At 42.5% G+C, this 19441-nt stretch overlaps 1 protein-coding gene across 6 annotated transcripts in view; it reads right to left on the bottom strand.

The window, feature by feature from the left end:
- Positions 1-18884, bottom strand: part of gabrb1 (gamma-aminobutyric acid type A receptor subunit beta1) — a 391573-nt gene extending 372689 nt beyond the window's left edge. For all 6 annotated transcript variants that reach the window (XM_067988217.1, XM_067988205.1, XM_067988190.1 and 3 more), the window contains exons 1-3: positions 18805-18884; positions 18618-18709; positions 18334-18401 (exon numbers count right to left, since the gene is read on the bottom strand). In XM_067988217.1, coding sequence (XP_067844318.1) covers positions 18334-18401; positions 18618-18709; positions 18805-18884 — 240 coding nt within the window. The remainder of the gene's footprint in view (positions 1-18333; positions 18402-18617; positions 18710-18804) is intronic.
- Between the last annotated feature and the right edge of the window lie 557 nt (positions 18885-19441).

A 19441-nucleotide genomic window follows, 5' to 3' on the forward strand; every position in this document is an offset into this window, starting at 1 on the left:
TTTTCAATAATCTGGACTGCTGTCTGCTGCTGCCCCTGAATCCCAACCCTCTACGATCACGGCCATTCTCCCCCCCCCCAAAACTGCCTGCGTTAGAGGACATGCACAAGACACAGGTGGCAGATTTTCATCTTCACTGCCATTAAATTCCAATAAATTGGGTGGGTCCTACAAGTGGGCAATCCACTCCACCAGATTACTGTCCAGGCTGTAGAAGATGAATATCTACCTCATATTATCCAGTTCAGATCACAGTGGGATCCTACTGTTACACCTCCTGGGTTAAGCTATTGTTTAATTAGATATTTGCACCCCCAATGTTCACCTTTCTCCTCAGGGCTCTGACTCACGCTGGGATGTGGTTCCACCACAATCCAGCACCTCGCCCATTCTTCATGTGAGGGCCTTCAGCGTCAATGGGCTAATTGATCACAAGTTCGAACAGAGCTGAGACCTATTCTGTCTTCACCACACAACGAAGCTCCCAGCAGGGGCACTGGATAGTGATCAGGAATCCTGCTCGATATTCCATCCCTAGCCCAGGGATACTGAGACCAATTGTCATACCCCTACCACCAGCCTGGCTGAGATCAGCCAACTCAGCACAGTCCAAGATGAAACTTTCTGGGGGAAATTTTAACCCCCACCTGGTGGAATCCGGGCCTGGTGTTGGTGGGGGGGGTTGCAATTGTGCGCTGTTAAAATGGAGTGGAGAACTTACCTAATGGCTCCCCGCCTGATCTGGCTGCCTGTAATTTTAAATTGCAGACAGCAAGGAAACCCACCTAAAGTCAACGGGGCCTTTCTTTAAATAGGCAGATCGGGATCCAATGACATCATGGGGCCTGACTGCAATATTAACCTGAGGCCTGAGCGGGGAAGCAGTGTTGGCTTCCCCACCAGACCAAAGCTCTTTGGCAGTGGACCCGGGTCAGGGGTAGCCCAGAAAGCTAAGTTTTTTAAACAAAAATTGTTTCCTTGTGGGCGAGGAGGAGCAAGCGTGCTTCTCCAGGCTCCACAAGGACACTGTCGGCCACCCCTGCCCCAGGCTTCCCTTCCTGACTCTGTTCCCTCCTGATCACTTACCTTAGCACTGGGGATTATTCCCTCTGGTGCCCGGTGAATGCCGCAGTTGCCCGATTATAACAGCCGGGCAGCCACTTCCCACGACACCTCACCCGTTTTAGCATTGGCAGGAATCCCAGCAGTTGATGGCAGCATCATAGTGCTTCATTTGAATTGATTTTCAATGTCTATTGAAGCTCTCACATAATAGAGAGAAAGCGAGCAATGCTGGCAGGTGACCAGAATGGAAAGTTGTACAGTGCACAGAATGAATGGGGAGCTGATGAGTTTCAGAACTCGCCATTTTCTGGTTCCAGCTCACTCAGTTTACTGTCGAGTTTTGCAAGCCAGAATTTTTATCCTATAGACTATATCACAGACACTGCACTCCAAATAGCTGATTCATTGTTGTGAAGTACTAAGAATTTTTGACAATGTAATATAAAAGTACTAACATTACAAGTATTTTTAGTGGATGTAAGAAGTGTTTTATAAGATTGTAACTCACTGAAGGGCTCAGATAACAGTCTACAAAGTTATTCCAACTCTGAGACTGTATTCCTTAGGTACTTTTGGCTGCCTTTTATTTTTGATTTTTAATTGATTAATGTATATGCTTTTTTTCAGATTTCTCCTTAGTTTAGCAGGAGGAGCTTGCACCTTTCTTTATTACAGACAATCTTTCCCATAATATTGCTGACCACTGCCCATTTAGCTGCTGTGTTCTAATGTTCAGTTTTATGTCCATCAGATGACAGAATCTTAACACGATAACAGACCAAGTAGTTTGTTGGGAAAAAAAAATGCACATATGGACTTCACATATGGCAGAAGAGTTTACTAAAAAGTAATACATTCCGTTTCAATCGGTAAATTATTCCTTATGTTGTTAGGTTATAGATTGGGGTAGATTTTGACTTTGTACGATAGCGTAGAATGGGTGATAGCAAATCAGCAGCCTGTTTCTCATCTCTCCTAATATTTATTCCTGATACTTCAATGGAAATGAAAATCAGGAGAGATATTAAACGGCTCGGATTCGCCATCACCCGGTATTACATTATCGCACAAAGTCAAAATGACTCCCATTGTATCTAATGTAGAAAATCCGAATAAATCTTCTGTTCGTTCCACAACATTGATATCAGGAGCACTTTCCTCATAATTATAATCCTCTCTTTCTGTGACATGGGAACAAATGGAGTATGTACTGCGAGGCTAGTGACTGAAACCACTAAAAATAGTGATAGGAGAGACAGAAGATTCACCTGGTAACACAACACAGCATTTACTACTGAAAAAGTCATTTAGATGTATATTATGTAAAATAAAAGGTGTGGAGACATGTTATGAATTATGATGCAAGTAAGGCAGTTCTGACATTACAAACCTATGGATGAGGAAGGTCTTCCATTCAGAAAGAATCTATAGAGAGTGCTCCATCACAGCATCTATTAGCTTGTACTACAGTCTCCTAATACCTTCCTAGCCTTCTAACGAGTGCAATTTGATTGAAAGCCTTGATTTTAACCTGGGGCGAGAAGCGAGAGTGTGGCTGGCAGAGTGAGCAGTAGGCTCGCCCAGACTCGCCGTTGTGAAGCCCGGGCCATTTTAACTCTCGGGCCTCAATAACATAGCGCAAGTCCGACTCCCACCCGAATCCTGCAGGAATGACGAGAAGCTCACAAGGTGGGCGCTTCACCCACCCAATACTAGGCCCTGGGGACAATCACACGGCCACAGTGACGGTGGGAACGGGATGGTAAGTCATTCCCCACCATTTTCAATGCACTACCGCCCCCATTCCACCAGGTAGGAGGCCTCAAAATCCACCCTGCCGTTTCATTTTTTAACCTTTTTTAATATTCAAAGACTGTAACCAATGCCCTTCATTAAATGCGTCGTTACAGCATTAAACTAGAAGGTGTCAGATGGAGCATAATTTGGGGAAATGTGAGTTATTCACGTTGGTAGGAAGAATAGAAAAACTGATTCTTTTTTATATGGTGAGAAACTATTAAATGTCGGTGTTCAGAGAGATCTGGATGTCCTTGTACACAAAACACAGAAAGTTAACATGCAGGTACAGCAAGCAATTAGGAAGGCAAATGGTATGTTGGCCTTTATTGCAAGGGGGTTGGAGTACAAGACTAAGCAGGTCTTGCTACAATTGTACAGGGCTTTAGTGAGACCTCACTTGGAGTACTGTGTACAGTTTTGGTCTCCTTATCTAAGGAAGGATATACTTGCCTTCGAGGCGATGCAACAAAGGTTCACTAGATTAATTCCTGGGATGAGAGGGTTGTCCTATAAGGAGAGATTGAGTAAAATGGGCCTATATTCTCTGGAGTTTACAAGAATGGGAGGTGATCTCATTGAAACGTATAAGATTCTGAGGGGGCTTGACAGGGTAGCTGCTGAGAGGTTGTTTCCCCTGGCTGGAGAGTCTAGAACTAGGGGGCCTTGTCTCAGGATAAGGGGTAGGCCATTTAAGATTGAGATGAGGAGCAATTTATTCACTCAGAGGGTTGTGAATCTTTGGAATTCTCTACCCCAGAGGGGTGTGGAGGCTGAGTCATTGATTATATTCAAGACTGAGATCAATGGATTTTTGGACTCTAAGTGAATCAAGGGATATGGGGATCGGGCAGGAAAATGGAGTTGAGGTCGAAGATCAGCCATGATCTTACTGAATGGCAGAGCAGGTTCAAGGCGCCGTATGGCCTACCCCTGATCCTATTTCTTATGTTCTTAAACTAGATGTGAACACTGGATGGAAGAAAATCTTCCTGCTTCTATGCACTCTGAACCATTTTATTTTTCAATTTCATCCCCTCCTGGTGACTCATACTAATTGTACAGCTCCTGTAGCCCAGCAGTGTGTCCCTAACAGTCATTCCTTAAGCATGTGTCTAGACAGTGATTGTCTGGAGACTATTTCACTATGATGAGCCCAATCCTGTCCTCAGCCAACATACTTTCACTTTTTGAGTAAAGGACACTGGAAACCTGCTCAGCCTGGGGACCCCAACAGCAGTGTCCTGCCACCCCAGCTGAGATCAATGCAGCTTTTGACTAGTCTCCCTATTCAAAAAAAACTGGCATTAAGTAAGCACCAAATACATAAATTTGGCAGCGTCTTGTAAAGGGCTAAGTGGGTATAGCACATAAAAGTCACAACACGGAAACAGGCCAATCGGCCCAACTAGTCTGTGTCAGTGTTTACCGCTCACATAAGCAAATAGTTCTAATCACATTTACCCACCCTGTTCCCATATTCCTTTTCTTTCATCCAGTTGCTACTTGAGGTGGCTTGGAATTGAATCCGGGCCTCCCACATGGCAGGTGAGAATTCTGCCACTGAACCACCAGTGCAATATACAAATACTGCCCTAATGGTGAGGATGACACACTGTAGCTGAAAAACAATAGAGTTTCTCATTCTCACCTAACAAAAAGCGGAAAACTTAAAGTTTACCTGGACATTTACCAACATAGTAAACACCTCTGCTTGGTAGTAAAGTTTGACTAGACAACAACTGTACATATCTGTTGAGATTAACCAGGGTGTAAGACATCAGAAAGAGAACTTGTGAACGTGTTGAAAAAAGCTGTGCTTGATTAAAAAAAAAGCTTTCAAGTGTCCTCAGTACAATGCTCCCATAATCCTCCCTGAGCTGCATGATAAACCAGACCATAAATCTTTAGTTACTTTATTTGTCTTTTCTTGTTGATCAGATTGAAGTATACACTGACATTGTTGCAAGGTATGAGTTGGGAAAATAATAAGACAAACCATTTATTGCATTCTGTGGTGGTCATTTTTATAGCAACTAATTAAACCAACCTGCTGAAACATGCAGGGAAGAATCCTAAATAATTACATCTCTTTAAAGATGCTGTTTAACTTAATTATTTTAACAAACACAATATAAGATGACAACAGCTGTTACTTTACCTAGGGTTGTTACTGATTATATGCTCTATGAAAATGGATGAATTAGTATCAATAAGAAAAGCCTATTTGTTTTGAAATGCACAGTGTTTTCTGTTTCCAGTGAAGACTGCAATGGTAAAAGAGCTACATGGGCAATTGTAATATAACTATATATTTGCTATTTTATAAAAATTAAGCAAAAACAATCTTGCGGTGACCAATTTAATAAATGGAATAGGAAAAGTATTCAATTCTAATAAATATTGGGGATGGTGGGGGGTGGAGGTGGGGTGGGGGGGTGGGAGGGTGGGTTGTGGAGGGTGGGGCGGAACTTTTGAAATGTTTTGTGGAAGTAGGTGACAGTGACACTGAGTGCTACCTATCTTACCCTCAGAGCTGTAGAGCAGTGCTGGAAAAAGCTCAATGACATGACGAGGGAAGGAAAGGTAACATATTGGCCACTCTCCCTTTTCTTCCTTGGGTATCATGGGCACCAACACATTGTTCACCTGTACATAGGTGCATTTAAGGAAAGCTAGATAAGCATATGAAGGAGAAAGGAATAGAAGTATATGTTGATAGGGTGAGATGAAGTAAGATGGGAGGATGCTTGTATGGAGCATAAACACCGGCATAGAGATGTTGGGCCAAATGGCCTGTTTCTGTGCTGTAAATTCTATGTAATTTTACAGGCCACCTTTTACACTGCACTGTAGTTCAGGGAGGTCACTAACTCAGGTCCATTCAGTAGGTGCCATTATCTTCCTAACAGCAATTACTTGCATGCAGACCTTTACAACCCCTTTGTCCACTTTAACTGGATGAAACCAGCAGACCTCTTACATCATCTGACTGATGCCATTAGGGATAACCCATCAAACGCTGACCTTCACCTAATTCCCTCAATCTTGTTACAGGAAAAGCTTGCATATAATGTGAGGCAGGTGATCAGACGGAGCTTTCTGTACATTGGAGAGCTGAAGCCCTATGAGGAGCTGCTGGGGAGGCACTCTGCTCTAGCCATGAGACATTCCCCAAAATTGCTATGTGTCTCCAATCTAAATTCCTCCATATCCTTACTCTCTTCCTCCTTTCCCCAATAGGAATAAAGCAATTCCTATTGGGAAATCTATTTACCCAGTCCAAAGCTGTACCTTTTGCAGATCTGACTAAAGATAGCAACAAAAGTCCTCACAGAACATTTAAAGTACCAAGCAGTTCAATATGTAGGTGAAGTAATGCCAACCTTTAGTTGCAGCAAATAAAATGACTTCCTCAATGTGATATTCGCCTCAGGGATACCTTAGTGGAGGTATAATTTGGGGCAGGCTTGCGGTAGAAGTTGAGGAAAGTGGGTCAGGAATTAGTAATGCCACCATGTCTCCATTTAAATGCAGTATGGCAGGCTATTGGCAGGTCTTAAAGGGAAGTGGCAGGTTTAGGAAGGACAATTTGCATGCAATTTTAGACTGGTGGTTTTGTGGCAGTCGGTATTATTGCTCCATTCTATTATGTTTACCACCCCAAAACCATCAGGAAACCTATGGCAATTCAGAGGAAAATCCAGCCCCATATCTTATTCCAATGGAGTAGTCCATCTGAAGCCTTCATAGAGAAAGAGATAGATAAACCAGGAGAATGCCGTAGTAGGTCAGCAGCAAACAATCACATAAGATTAATAATCAGGGATCATATGCCAGGTCCAGCTTACATTGACATTTGGTGCAGCAGGTGCAACTCTTTGTTATTTTCTATCTTTTGAGAGGAGATAGTTAAGACTGTAACTAAAGTAAATTTACAATGTGTCATTGCTACTGTTCATCTTCCACATTTACTGTTTTCTTTTTTGCAGTTTATAACTTAAGCCATGGTGTAGTGGAAGGGTTATTCTATTGCCTTCAACAGTTGAAGGATCACGTGAGACTACTGGGCAATTAAGGATGGGCAATAAATGCCAGCCTCGCCAGCGACGCCCACATCTCATGAACGAATAAAAAAAAAACATTGTCAAAACCAGTAGTCAAAATAGAGTAATGAAGTCTTCTCACTGAACTTTCTGTTCAATCCCTGGGCTTATTATAAATTAGCTAGATATTAGGCAGGCAAAGGCACACTCTAATTTGAAGGGAGTGGTGTGAGACCCTGCACTTGAGATAAATCTCTGGAGTAAAACCACAAAAAACCGTAACCATAGTCTGACACCACTTGCCAAAATGTGAAGGGTCATCAGTTTGGTCACTTCACTCCCAAATTACACTACAAATTTTGCATCAATACAAAGTCAGAACTGGCTTGCAACAGTGCAAAATGTGTAGGCCCAACCAGCCTATTATTAATGAGTAAGAGTAGGCACAAATATATCGTCGTTCCTTCATCGTCACTGGGTCAAAATCCTGGAACTCCCTTCCTAACAGCACTGTGGGAGAACCTTCGCCACACGGACTATTAGAATATTCTGCCGCCAAGTTACTTGAAAGAATCATAAAATTTTATAAGAGCTTGGCTATTTTGCTAATATAAATTATAGTACTTCAAATATCTTTCCAATTCTCATCCATTCTTTACCTTTGTGTGGTCCATCTCTTCCCTTCTTTTCTGGCTTTCTCTCTCTCCATCTTTGGCAAAACGGCTTTCCATAGATAGTTATTACAAGCTCGGACTATCAAAACTATTTGGATTGTGACATCAGTGTGACATCGGCCACCTCAATTTCTCTACTCCCCTCACTCACTCTAACTTATCTCCCTCTGAACTTGCAGCTCTCCTTTCCCTCCGGTCCAACCCTGACATTGTCATTAAACCTGCTGACAAGGGCGGCGCTGTTGTTGTTTGGCAAACAGATCTCTACCTTGCGGAGGCTGGATGCCAATTCACCGTCACCTCCTCCTATCTTCCCCTGGACCATGAGCCCACCGCCGAACATCAAGCCATAGTTTCCCAGACCATCACTGACCTCATTTCCTCCAGAATCTTCCCTCCATGGCCTCCAAACTCATAGTCCCCCAACCCCCCACAGCCCGCTTCTACCTCCTTCCCAAGATCCACAAACAGGACTGCCCTGGAAACCCATTGTTTCAGCCTGTTTTTGCCGCATGGAACTTATTTCTTCCTATCTTGACTGTATTTTTCTCCCCTTGTCCAGTGTCTTCCGACCTACATCTGCAACTCTTCCAACACTCTTCGTCACTTTAACAGTTTCCAGTTTCCCGGCCCTAACCATCTCCTTTTCACCATGGACCTCCATCCCCCACCAGGATGGCCTGCAGGCCCTCCACTTCTTCCTTGAATAGAGGTCCAACCAGTCCCCATCCACCACCACCCTCCTCTGCCTGGCTGAACTTGTTCTTACATTGAACAACTTCTCCTTTGACTCCACTCACTTCCTCCAAATAAAAGGTGTTGCTATGGGAACCCATATGGGTCCTAGCTATGCCTGCCTCTTTGTGGGATACGTGAACATTCTTTGTTCCAGTCCTACTCATGCCCCCTCCCTCACCTCCTTTTCCAGTACATTGATGATTGTATTAGTGCCATTTGCTGCTCTTGCCCTGAGCTGGAAAATTTCATCAACTTTGCTTCTAATTTCCGCCCTACCCTCACCTCCACCTCGCCTACCACAAGGACTGCAGCGGTTCAAGAAGGCAGCTCACCACCACCTTCTCAAGGGCAGTCAGGGATGGGCAATAAATGCTGGCCTTGCCAACGACACCCACATCCCATGAACAAATTTTTAAAAAGCTCATCTCCAACTCTTCCCCTCCCTTCCTCGACTTCTCTTTCTCCATTTCTGGGGATAGGCTGTCAACCAATATCTACCAAAAGCCCACCAACTCCCACAGCTACCTTGATTACACTTCCTCCCAACCTGCTTCCTGTATGGACTCTATTCCCTTCTTCCAGTTTCTCCATCTCCAATGAATCTGTTTTGACGATGCCACCTTCCACACCAGTGCTCCTGATAGGTCTTCTTTTTTCCTTAACCGAGGATTTCCTACCACTGTAGTTGATAGGACCCTCGACTGTGTCTGTCCCATTTCCCACACATCTGCCCGCACCCCTCCCTCTCCCTCCCAGAACCACGATAGGGTCCCCCTTGTCCTCACCTTCCAGCCCATCAGCCTCCACATTCACGGATCATCCACCATTATTTCTGCCATCTCCAGTATACTGTATTCGCTGGTTACAATGCAGTCTCCTCTACATTGGGGAGACCAAATGCAGATTGGGTGATCGCTTTGCTGAACACCTCCACTCAGTCCGCAAGCCTGACCCTGACCTGCTGGTCGCTTGCCATTTTAATTCTCCGTCCAACTCCACTCTGACCTCTCTGTCCTCGGCCTCCGACACTGTTCCAATGAAGCTCAATGGAAGCTCAAGGAACAGTACCTCATCTTTCGATTCAACACTTTACAACCTTCTGGACTCAACATTGATTTCATTAACTTCAGATCATAACCACTGCTCCCATTTTTTTGCCCAGCAGCTGCTGGTAATGGTTCTGCTGTTGCCATTTACAGCTCCTCTAGACCCATTTTTTGTTTCTTTACTTGTCCCATTACCACCCTCCTTACCTTGCACCATCATCCCTTTTGTCATTTAATCACACCTGCCCTCCACCCTATCACAGACCTTCCCTTTTGTTCTTTCCTCCCCTCCTCTTCCTCTTCTCCTTTTCCCTGGCTTTGTACTTGCTTAAAAACTGTTAAATCTTTAACTTCTTCCAGTTCTGATGAAGGGTCATTGTTTCTTTCTCCACAGATGTTGCCTGACTTGCTGAGTATTTCCAGCATTTTCTGTTTTTATTTGGATAGTGTGACCTCCCACCTCACTTTCAGCAAATACTTCATCCCTTTCTCTAACTTTCTCCTTCTCTGTCATGTCTGCTGTAATAAATCTACTTTCCACAATAGAGTTCCTAAATATCCTTCTTTATCCTCAGCTGAGTCTTCCCTCAGCAGTGGTTGACAGGCCCTTTGATTAAATCAACAACAACAACTTGCATTTATATAGTGCCTTTAATGTGGTAAAATGTCCCAAGACACTTCACAGGAGCGTTATCAAACAAAAATTGACCCCGAGCCACATAAGGAGATATTAGGACAGGTGACCAAAAGCTTGGTCAAGGAGATAGGTTTTAAGGAGCATCTTAAAGGAGGAGAGAGAAGTAGAGAGGTGGAGAAGTTTAGGGGGGGAATTCCAGAGCTTAGGGCCAAGGCACGGCCACCAATAGTGGAGTGATTAAAATTGGGGATGCGCAAGAGGCCTGAATTGGAGGAACACAGAGATCTCGGAGGGTTGTAGGAGTGGAAGAGGTTACTGAGATAGGGAGGGGCGAGGCCATGGAGGGATTTGAAAACAAGGATGAGAATTTTAAAATCGAGGCATTCCAGGACCGGGTAGATCAGCAAGCATAGGGGTTGATGGGACTTGGTGCAAGTTAAGATGCAGGCAGCAGAGTTTTGGATGAGCTCAAGTATATGGAGAGTGGAAGATGGGAGGCCGGTCAGGAGAGCATTGGAATAGTCAAGTCTAGAGGTAACAAAGGCATGGATGAGTGTTTCAGCAGCAGATGAGCTGAGGCAGGGGTAGAGACGGGCAATGTTACAGAGGTGAGAGTAGGTGGTTTTGGTAATGGAGTTTATTTCAGGGTCAAATAGGATGCCAAGTTTGTGAACGGTTTGGTTCAGCCTCAAACAGTGGCCAGGGAGAGGGATGGAGTCGGTGGCTAGGGAACGGATTTTGTGGCGGGGACCGAAGACAATGGCTTCAGTCTTCCCAATCCATCACGTTTCCCATATGCAGCAGAATATAACTGCCAGGGCCATCCGTTATGCTTTTCATCTTTTAATGCTTATGCTAGTGCTGGTGCTGTTAGGCAGTTCAAAATATGAATGTTACTTATATTGCACTGATCATGAAATCACTTCTCTCCTGCTCACCTTGGTATATGTTCCTTATTTCTCGCCTGAATCTGGAGCCTGTCCTTCATGCCCTCCTCCTGGTGCAGCCTCAAGGCAGACCGGCATATACTGCAGTGGGTACGAGATGCTGGTGGCTCCGATTGACTCCCTGCTCAACTTCAGTTACGTTGGCTGCAGGTCTTTCCTTGTTTAATATTGGTATATGTTGTCTGCTGGCTTCTCCCCAACAATATATGGTCAGGAATAAAAAAAGCTAAAGTCGTTTGTAAATATAAGGAACTGTAGAGTACCTTAAACATACAGCAAGATGAGTAACCAGCAAAGAGTAAACATCCATGGAAATCCAGGATGGTGGAAACACACACAGAGTCAACATTAGAATCCTCAGAGCAATAGGCAACCTCAAAGAATGAATCCCAAATAACATGAAACACAGAAGCCAACCAAAAATGAGTGAAAAAGTTTGTTAACAAATCTACTTGAATTACACTTGTGGCTAGCAGCTGGCGTACCTGTCTGCAAATAGCTCAGCAAACTTTTAACCTGCCAAGGAAACTATCAATCAGACATGTTGCTGAGTTCTTGGGAAGCACCAAGACGGTCCATCCAGAAATCGGATAAATCTCAATCTCCTGCCTTGTGGCCCCTCCCCCCACTCATTCCTATCTCCCCCTCACCTGCTTCTCTCCTCCTCCACCTCACCTTCTTCTCTTTTTCTCCCTCTCCCCTCCTCCTGCTTCCTCTCTATTTATCCCCATCTCTTTCATCTTCCCTCTCTCCTCTTCCTTCCCATCCTTCTCTCCCCTCATGACTCCCTCACCCCACCAATTCCCTGTCCTCACCCTCTAGCGGCCCTCGCTCCCCTCCCCATTCCTCCTCCTCACTGCCTCTCCCTTCCGTACCCTTCCTCTCTCCCTCACTTAGTCTGCCTTCACTGTTCTCACCCTCTCCCCTGCCCTCACTTCTCCCCGCTCTATCTTGGTCCAATTATCTCCCTTGGTTGACCTGAAAAGTTTCACTGGTTTTGATTCCTCATATGCAATGCCATGGGAGATCAACTAACAAACATTGCAACCAATGAAAAGAAATCGCTCCCCCGCAGCACCACCATTGAATCACTTTCTACATCCCCCGGTAGGATAATAAACGTGGCCCCCACTCAACTGAGCAAAAAAAAAACAAATCAAACCCCACCCACTGAGTATATATCCAAGAACAACCCCTCAAAAAATGACCATAAACCCAAAGGCATCCCCATGGCATACAACCACAAACACGCAGCAGAAATTCCAGGCTAGGACAACAAACCTTCTCCTCTCCACCAATGAGCAAAAATTCTGGCATCGATCAGAAACTCTCATTCACCCCCAACCATTCCCATCTTAGAAACCGCTGGTTATGATTTAAACCAACATTCGCCCTGAGATCCCCCCGCTAATGACCGACCCCCCATCGATGGCCGAGATCCTCCCAATGGCCGAGAACCCCCCCCAATGGCCGAGACCACCCCAACGACCGAGATCCCCCCGATAGCCGAGACACCCTCCGATGGCCGAGTCCACCCCGATGACTGAGATCCCCCCCTGTGATGGCCGAGACTCCCCTCTAGATTTCAATTAGGCACTTTACAACTTTCCAGACTCAACATTGATCTCAATAACTTCAGATCATAACAACTGCTCCCATTTTTTTTGGACAGCAGGTGCTGGTAATGGTTCTGATGTTGCTATTTACAGCTCCTCTAGACCCATCTTTCGTTTCTTTACTCATCCCATTACCACCCTCCTTGCCTTGCACCATCATTCCTTTTGTTATTTAATCACTTCTGCCCTCCACCCTATCAGAGACCTTCGCTTTTGTTCTTTCCTCCCCTCCCTTTCCTCCTCCCCCACTTTCCATAGCTCTGTACAAACTGCCCTCAGTATTAAATACAACCCAAAGGATGTCCAAAAAAGCACCTCGAGTTATGTAAAGAGAAGCAAACCAAAGGAAGAAAAATCATCTCATCAAATAGTGATGTCATCAAAGAAAGCAAATGGTCAAAGGTTGAAATGCCCACAGTACATAATGACAGTGCAGCAAATCACCGAGCTTGCTTCAACAGCACCTCCCAGCCCTGCAACCTCTACCCCTGAGAAAAACAAGAACAGCAAGATTATGCAAATACTATCACCTTCAAGTTCCCCTCCAAGTTACACGCCATCCTGACTTGGGCATATACTGCCATACCTTTATTGTCACTGGGTCAAAATCTTGTAATTCCCTACCCAACACCATCGTGGGAGCACCATCATCACAAGGACTGCAGCGGTTCAAGAAGAGAGCCCACCATCACCTTCTCAGGGCAACTAGGGATGGGCAATAAATGTGGCATTGTCAACATTGCTCACATCCCATGAACAAATAATTTTTAAAAAAATGACAACTACTAACATTCATCCAAAGAGGCTCTGTACATTACAACAATACACTTCTGATCCAATGGCAAATTCACAATAAGAACCCCAGACATTAACTTTCAAGAGAATGTGTGCAAACGAACTGTACTAAATGTAGATGTCCATTCATTTATCCATCACACATCTAATGCACAGACAAGTAATATGTTGATGTGTTTAAAAATTTAAAAGTCTGAGCAAATACATTTCTAATTCCCATTGTGACAAATTGATGTGTCATTTGGGATGTTGGATTATGAATTTATAATTTCAGCAGTTATTTGAGCTGAGGATATGCAATGTGTTAATGAAAATTGATCAAAATTAACATCATGATAGTAAAAGTCACTAAAAATTAATAAACTTTTCAGCCAAAGAAATAAACCTGAAATATGAGAGGTAATAAATGTTCAGTTCCTTTTTTTCCATTCTATATCTGTGATATTATGGAGCGAGAATAAACCCCCCCTATACAGGAGCGTATGCCAACTCCCAACTCACTTATCAATGTAGTGTAAATTATTAAGATGCATATAGATTTGTGATAAATTGACCATACTATCAAACTCTTTCATTGTGACTAATTTTGTATATCTACACGTTTTGCCTTGTTTGCAAAATTATATTGGGAAAAATTGATGTTAAAGGCTTTTCCTTAAGACATTCTAATTAATTGATGTCTGTTTACAAACATCAGCAAGATCAGAAACTCAAATCAGTACAGAAGTTGTATAAAGACAAACGGATTGCCTCTCTTGTTTCATTATTTTTAAATAAATTCTAGGAAATATACACACACTGATCAGAACCAGGTTCTTGAACATTTCTCCTTGTGAATGCATGCAAATATAAACTTTAATGTAGGAACAAAACACATTGGGAACACAGTGAGAATATTCCAACCAAAATGTTTGCATGATGTTAATAGGCTCACTAACCCTGACTAATTGGTTGCTGGATGCATTGGGGCTGAATAATGCTATTTGCATTCTGTAGAATGTATTTTCAGTACTTCAGTTTACAATTGGCCAGGTTTAAAATAATTATTGGTTCACACAGCAAACATAACCCTTGAATTTTTTCAAGGAAACTCGCAGTTTCAAGGGTTCACCTACTTGTTGATGGAACTTTTTTCTATTGATATAGAATTTCAAACTTTCTTTGGTGTTTTACCCATTTAATCTTTGTTTTTCTAATGTACTTCACTCGCATTCAGTACTATCTAATCTTTTACAGTGTAACTGCAAGCACTGCCCCATATCAAAGGAATGGAAGACCTTAAACTGATGGGTTCTATACAAAATGGGCACTGTAAATGGGTAGAGCATGGAATTTGAAAATTATTCCTTAAAATGTTTTTGGATTGAGTGCTGTAATGACACCAATAGGTGAAGGGATTTAACCCCCCCTATGCATGTTAACTTGCCAATTTCACCTGCAATCTTGTGGAGGAGTACTGAGTTGAAGTCAGGCACCTCTGATTGAGGGAGAACAGTCATCCCTGGGCTACTGTTAATTGCCTCTTTGCTCAGACTGTAATTGGTAGAAGCCTGAAAACAGATTACCCAATAGGCACTCTGACCACAGCTGCATGCATGGCCTTGGCAAATCATTGGGTCTGAGGTGAACATAGAAGGATTTGATTATACCACAAAATTTTATTTGAAATTTTGTGTTAAAGTTACTTTTTTATGAGTATTACTATTTTATTTCTTGCTCCTCTAAAAATGAAGCATTAGTTATAAACTGGATTTAAATATGTATTTGTTCAAGATGCTTTTCTGTGATTTCAGCCATTAATACATATACTGAATTAAGGATTTCAGGAATATTCCTCACTAATCAATTGTTTCCTAAACTTGTAGAACCTTCAAGATTAATTTATCTAATGACAAATGTTGCAAAAACCTATAAGTTTTATTCCACACTTACTGCACATTGGATTTCTGAAAGGACGAACTTACATTTATATAGTTGCTTATCATATCATCATAAATGGAATCTAATGTTTCTGCAGTGCTTGTGTGTATTGCAATAGTGACTTATGATTAGCATTGGACATAGTTAGCCAAGCAAGGATTCTTAGGGTAATTACAAGATGTATGTTATAGAACCATGATAGCAAAAGGTCACCAGGGACTTATAAATTAATCCACTAGGAACGGGAGTGATACAACTTGATTGTTTCTATTTTGATTATGAGCCTTGAACCCTAATGCCATTCAGTTTATGGTTTGAAATCCAATAATACACAAATATCCTCTACTTACATAATTTGTGTACTATGATGCATTGGATTTCATGAATGATGGACTAGGAATTTCACTAATCAGTTAGTTCAGATAATGAGAAAGGAATATATTGCAAAGTACATGATGAAGATGAGTGGCTTATAAATATGTATTCCACTGGTGGCATAGACTTCATAAACAATCTATGTTGCTTGTGCATGCAGGTTATATAAGCAAATATCACAAACTGTAAGTCACATAGGTCAAAAAGTGTGTCGAGAAATTGCTTTCGTTAGTAAATATTCATATTCTATTTGTAGACATCTGATTTAAGCAGCATAAGCACTGGAATTGGACAAAATACCCATATGGTCTTTGGCATTCTGAACAGAGCAAACTCACCCACCAAATACTTGTCCAAAGTAACACTTTCCTTATGCTAAACTTACTCAAACAGCTTTCTATGAGTTAATATAATCTAACTGATACAAAATAAAATTAGCACTACTGATTGAATTTTAATGGGACTTTTAATTTAAATATAATTCTATAAATGTAGTAGCAAAGGAAACTGAGACAATGTTATTTGTATTAACCCACTTGCATACAACCAATAGTGAGTTTTAATTAGCCACAATGAATAAGAACATAAGAACATAAGAAATAGGAGCAGGAATAGTCCATATGGCCCCTCGAGCCTGCTCCGCCATTCAATTAGATTATGGCTGATCTTCAACCTCAACCCCACTTTCCTGCCCGATCCCCATATCCCTTGATTCCCCTAAAGTCCAAAATCTATCTACCTCAGCCTTGAATATAGTCAATGACTCAGCATTCACAGCCCTCTGGGGTAGAGAATTCAAGATTCACAACCCTCTGAGTGAAGAAATTCCTTCTCATCTCAGCCTTAAATGGCCAACCCCTTATCCTGTGACTATGCCCTCTAGTTCTAGATTCTCCAGCCAGGGGAAACAACCTCTCAGCCTCTACCCTGTCAAGCTCCCTCAGAATCTTATATGTTTCAATGAGAACATCTCTCATTTTTCTAAACTTCAGAGAGTATAGGCCCATTCTACTCAACCTCTCCTCATAGGACAACCCTCTCATCCCAGGAATTAATCTAGTGAACCTTTGTTGCACCCCCTCTAAGGCAAGTATATCCTTCCTTAGATACGGAGACCAAAACTGTACGTAGTACTCCAAGTGAGGTCTCACCGAAGCCCTGTTCAATTGTAGTAAGACTTCCTTACTCTTATACTGACACAGATCATTTTGTCAGATGTATTACATCTTCTGTTCTCCTCAATATCTCTTAAATTTCTTAAATACACCTCGTCTGACCAAGATGTAATACATTACCATATCCAGAAATGCTCTTCCAACACTCATCCACATTCCTGGACAGAATACAAGAAAAATCATGTGGTCTGATAGTAGATTTCTCTCTTTCCTCTTGCCCCTAGTGACTCTCTCTCAATTGAAATATTTCTTATCTTTATTTATAAATATGGTCCGTGTTCATAGTACCATGGTAGTATCATATTATGTTTATAGCACAGAAGGAGGCCTTTTGGCCCATCGTGCCTGTGCTGGCTCTTTGAAAGAGCTATCCAATTAGTCCCACTCCCCTGCTCTTTCCCCATAGCCCTGTAGATTTTTTCCTTTCAGGTATTTACCCAAAGCCCTTTTGAAAGTTATTTTTGAATCTGCTTCCACCATCCTTTCAGGCAGTGTATTCCAGATCATCACAACTCTCTGCGTAAAAAAATGTTTCCTCATGTCGCCTCTGGTTCTTTTGCCAATTACCTTTGCCAAGTTCCTCTGAACTTTTCTACTTTACTCCTTCAAAGCTCCAACTATCATGTCCTACACGTTCTTCCTCCACTATACATCCTCACCGTGTTGCAATGAAGTCTCCTACTCCAAATCATCCCTAGAACCTCAAAAGTCCTCCCCTCCCTCAGTCTTCTCTGCAATCTTCAGGTTTTAAAATTCAAGCCAGACATTATCTAATCATTAATTGCTAATGTCCTTTTTTTACTCTTTTCAACCTTGCTGGTATCCTGCACCATGAGCCTTAGCCCTTCACCTTGGTTTCCCAATAAAAGTAGTCCGTTGTTAGATGGGGATACTATATTGCTAATGTAGACTTTCATTTTGCTGATACATCACATGAAGCTTGTCAGCCTGTATCAGATCCAGTGTAGAACTGGGATGCATGAAATCGCAGCAATTGCAGGGGTTACTGCTGGTGTTATCTCAAACATTACGCCATCGCCGCTCGTAGGCACTGGCTAATTAGGATCAGGGCTCTGATATGTCCCTGCCACTGAGAACCCCTGCATAATAATCGTGTTATGAGCAAGATCTGTCAAAGGCACTGAAACGTAGTGAATTATTACAATCAGCAGATGGCGGTATTATACATTATAGGAAATTGAGCGCCTTATCACCATTGCACTCGATTTAAGTAGGTTTAAGCAGCCATAGGTGAGTGAGCAACATCTTGTGCAAGAGTATTATTTATCGATACAGTTATTGTTCCAGTTGCAGTAACAAACTCATGTATCCCCATTAAACGAAATATCCAGGAAACGGCTTCACGCAATACACACCACGATCAACATTGCATTATCCTGCAAGCGATGTAGAATTACGCCTTTTAAATAGATAAATAGTTAATTAAAAAAAACATTTCTAGTGTTCATTTCCACAGACCGGTATTTAAAGAGTGCACTCACCATATTGACTTCAGAGACCATGTCTATGCTGGCAATGTCTATGCTCATACCAACGTCCACAGGGAGACCTTGAAGTAAACAATACATTATCTGCTTATGATATTGCAATCCACTTTTAAAAATAAAATTGTTGCACATCACCACACGCAGCAGATGTTGCATTGCTATAGTTATTCCTTATTATGTATATACAGTAAGTCTTGTTTATTTAGTTAGCTACTGACTGGTGGAGAATAGGAACTGCACATAGATATATGAAACTGTACCGAGAGGAGATGATTTACCTCCAAAATCTGGTCTTAATCGAATGTCATATCCTTTCAGCAAGTTATCCACGGTTTCTTTCACATATGACATGTTGCTGGACTCATTAACTCTGAGGGAAGAAATGTAGATTTCATTCAGAATCGCACTAAACGTGAAGCAGAGGAAACAAACAATGGCAAGGAATGGTTAGAGATCAGAGCTCACCTCTGTGCATAGCAGACCATGGCCACCATCACGGCAAACGACAACATCCCGAAACATCCTCTGTCTTGAACTCTCCACATTCCTAACTTTGATTATAGAAAGGTCTTTGAGCGAAGATTCAAGGAATGCAACTTAGTCCAAGGCAGTACAATAATTCCGAGGCGCAACGCATGCGCGCAGCTTCCACAACATCAAATAGACTGCTGTGGAAACAATTCCCCTTGCAAAATAGTCAAACGATCACATCCTTAAAGAATTTTCTTTCTCTCTCAAATGATTACAGGGTTGCTGTTATGCTAATTGAATCACACGGGCTCAAATCCCTGTTAGCTGAATTCTCTTCAGCGGGAACGACAGCGTGGCTCAGATTTGCATTAAGGTGATGAGCATGGATCAGAAGGTGTAATGACATTCAAAACAGTGCCTTGGCCAAATGTAATGGACCTCTTCCAAAGACAACCTACTACTCGTATAGAAACGTGCAGTGCATTTAGATGTTATAATTTTACTCGGCAATGGGCATGTCATGTCAAGATCGTTCCAAACTCTGAGCCATTGTTTGGCAACACATTTTAATGTCTGCGTATCCTAAAGGATGTGGAGATGCCGGTGATGGACTGGGGTTGACAATTGTAAA

The sequence above is a fragment of the Heptranchias perlo genome, chromosome 1 (assembly GCF_035084215.1).
Source record: "Heptranchias perlo isolate sHepPer1 chromosome 1, sHepPer1.hap1, whole genome shotgun sequence".
Lineage (NCBI taxonomy): Eukaryota > Metazoa > Chordata > Chondrichthyes > Hexanchiformes > Hexanchidae > Heptranchias > Heptranchias perlo.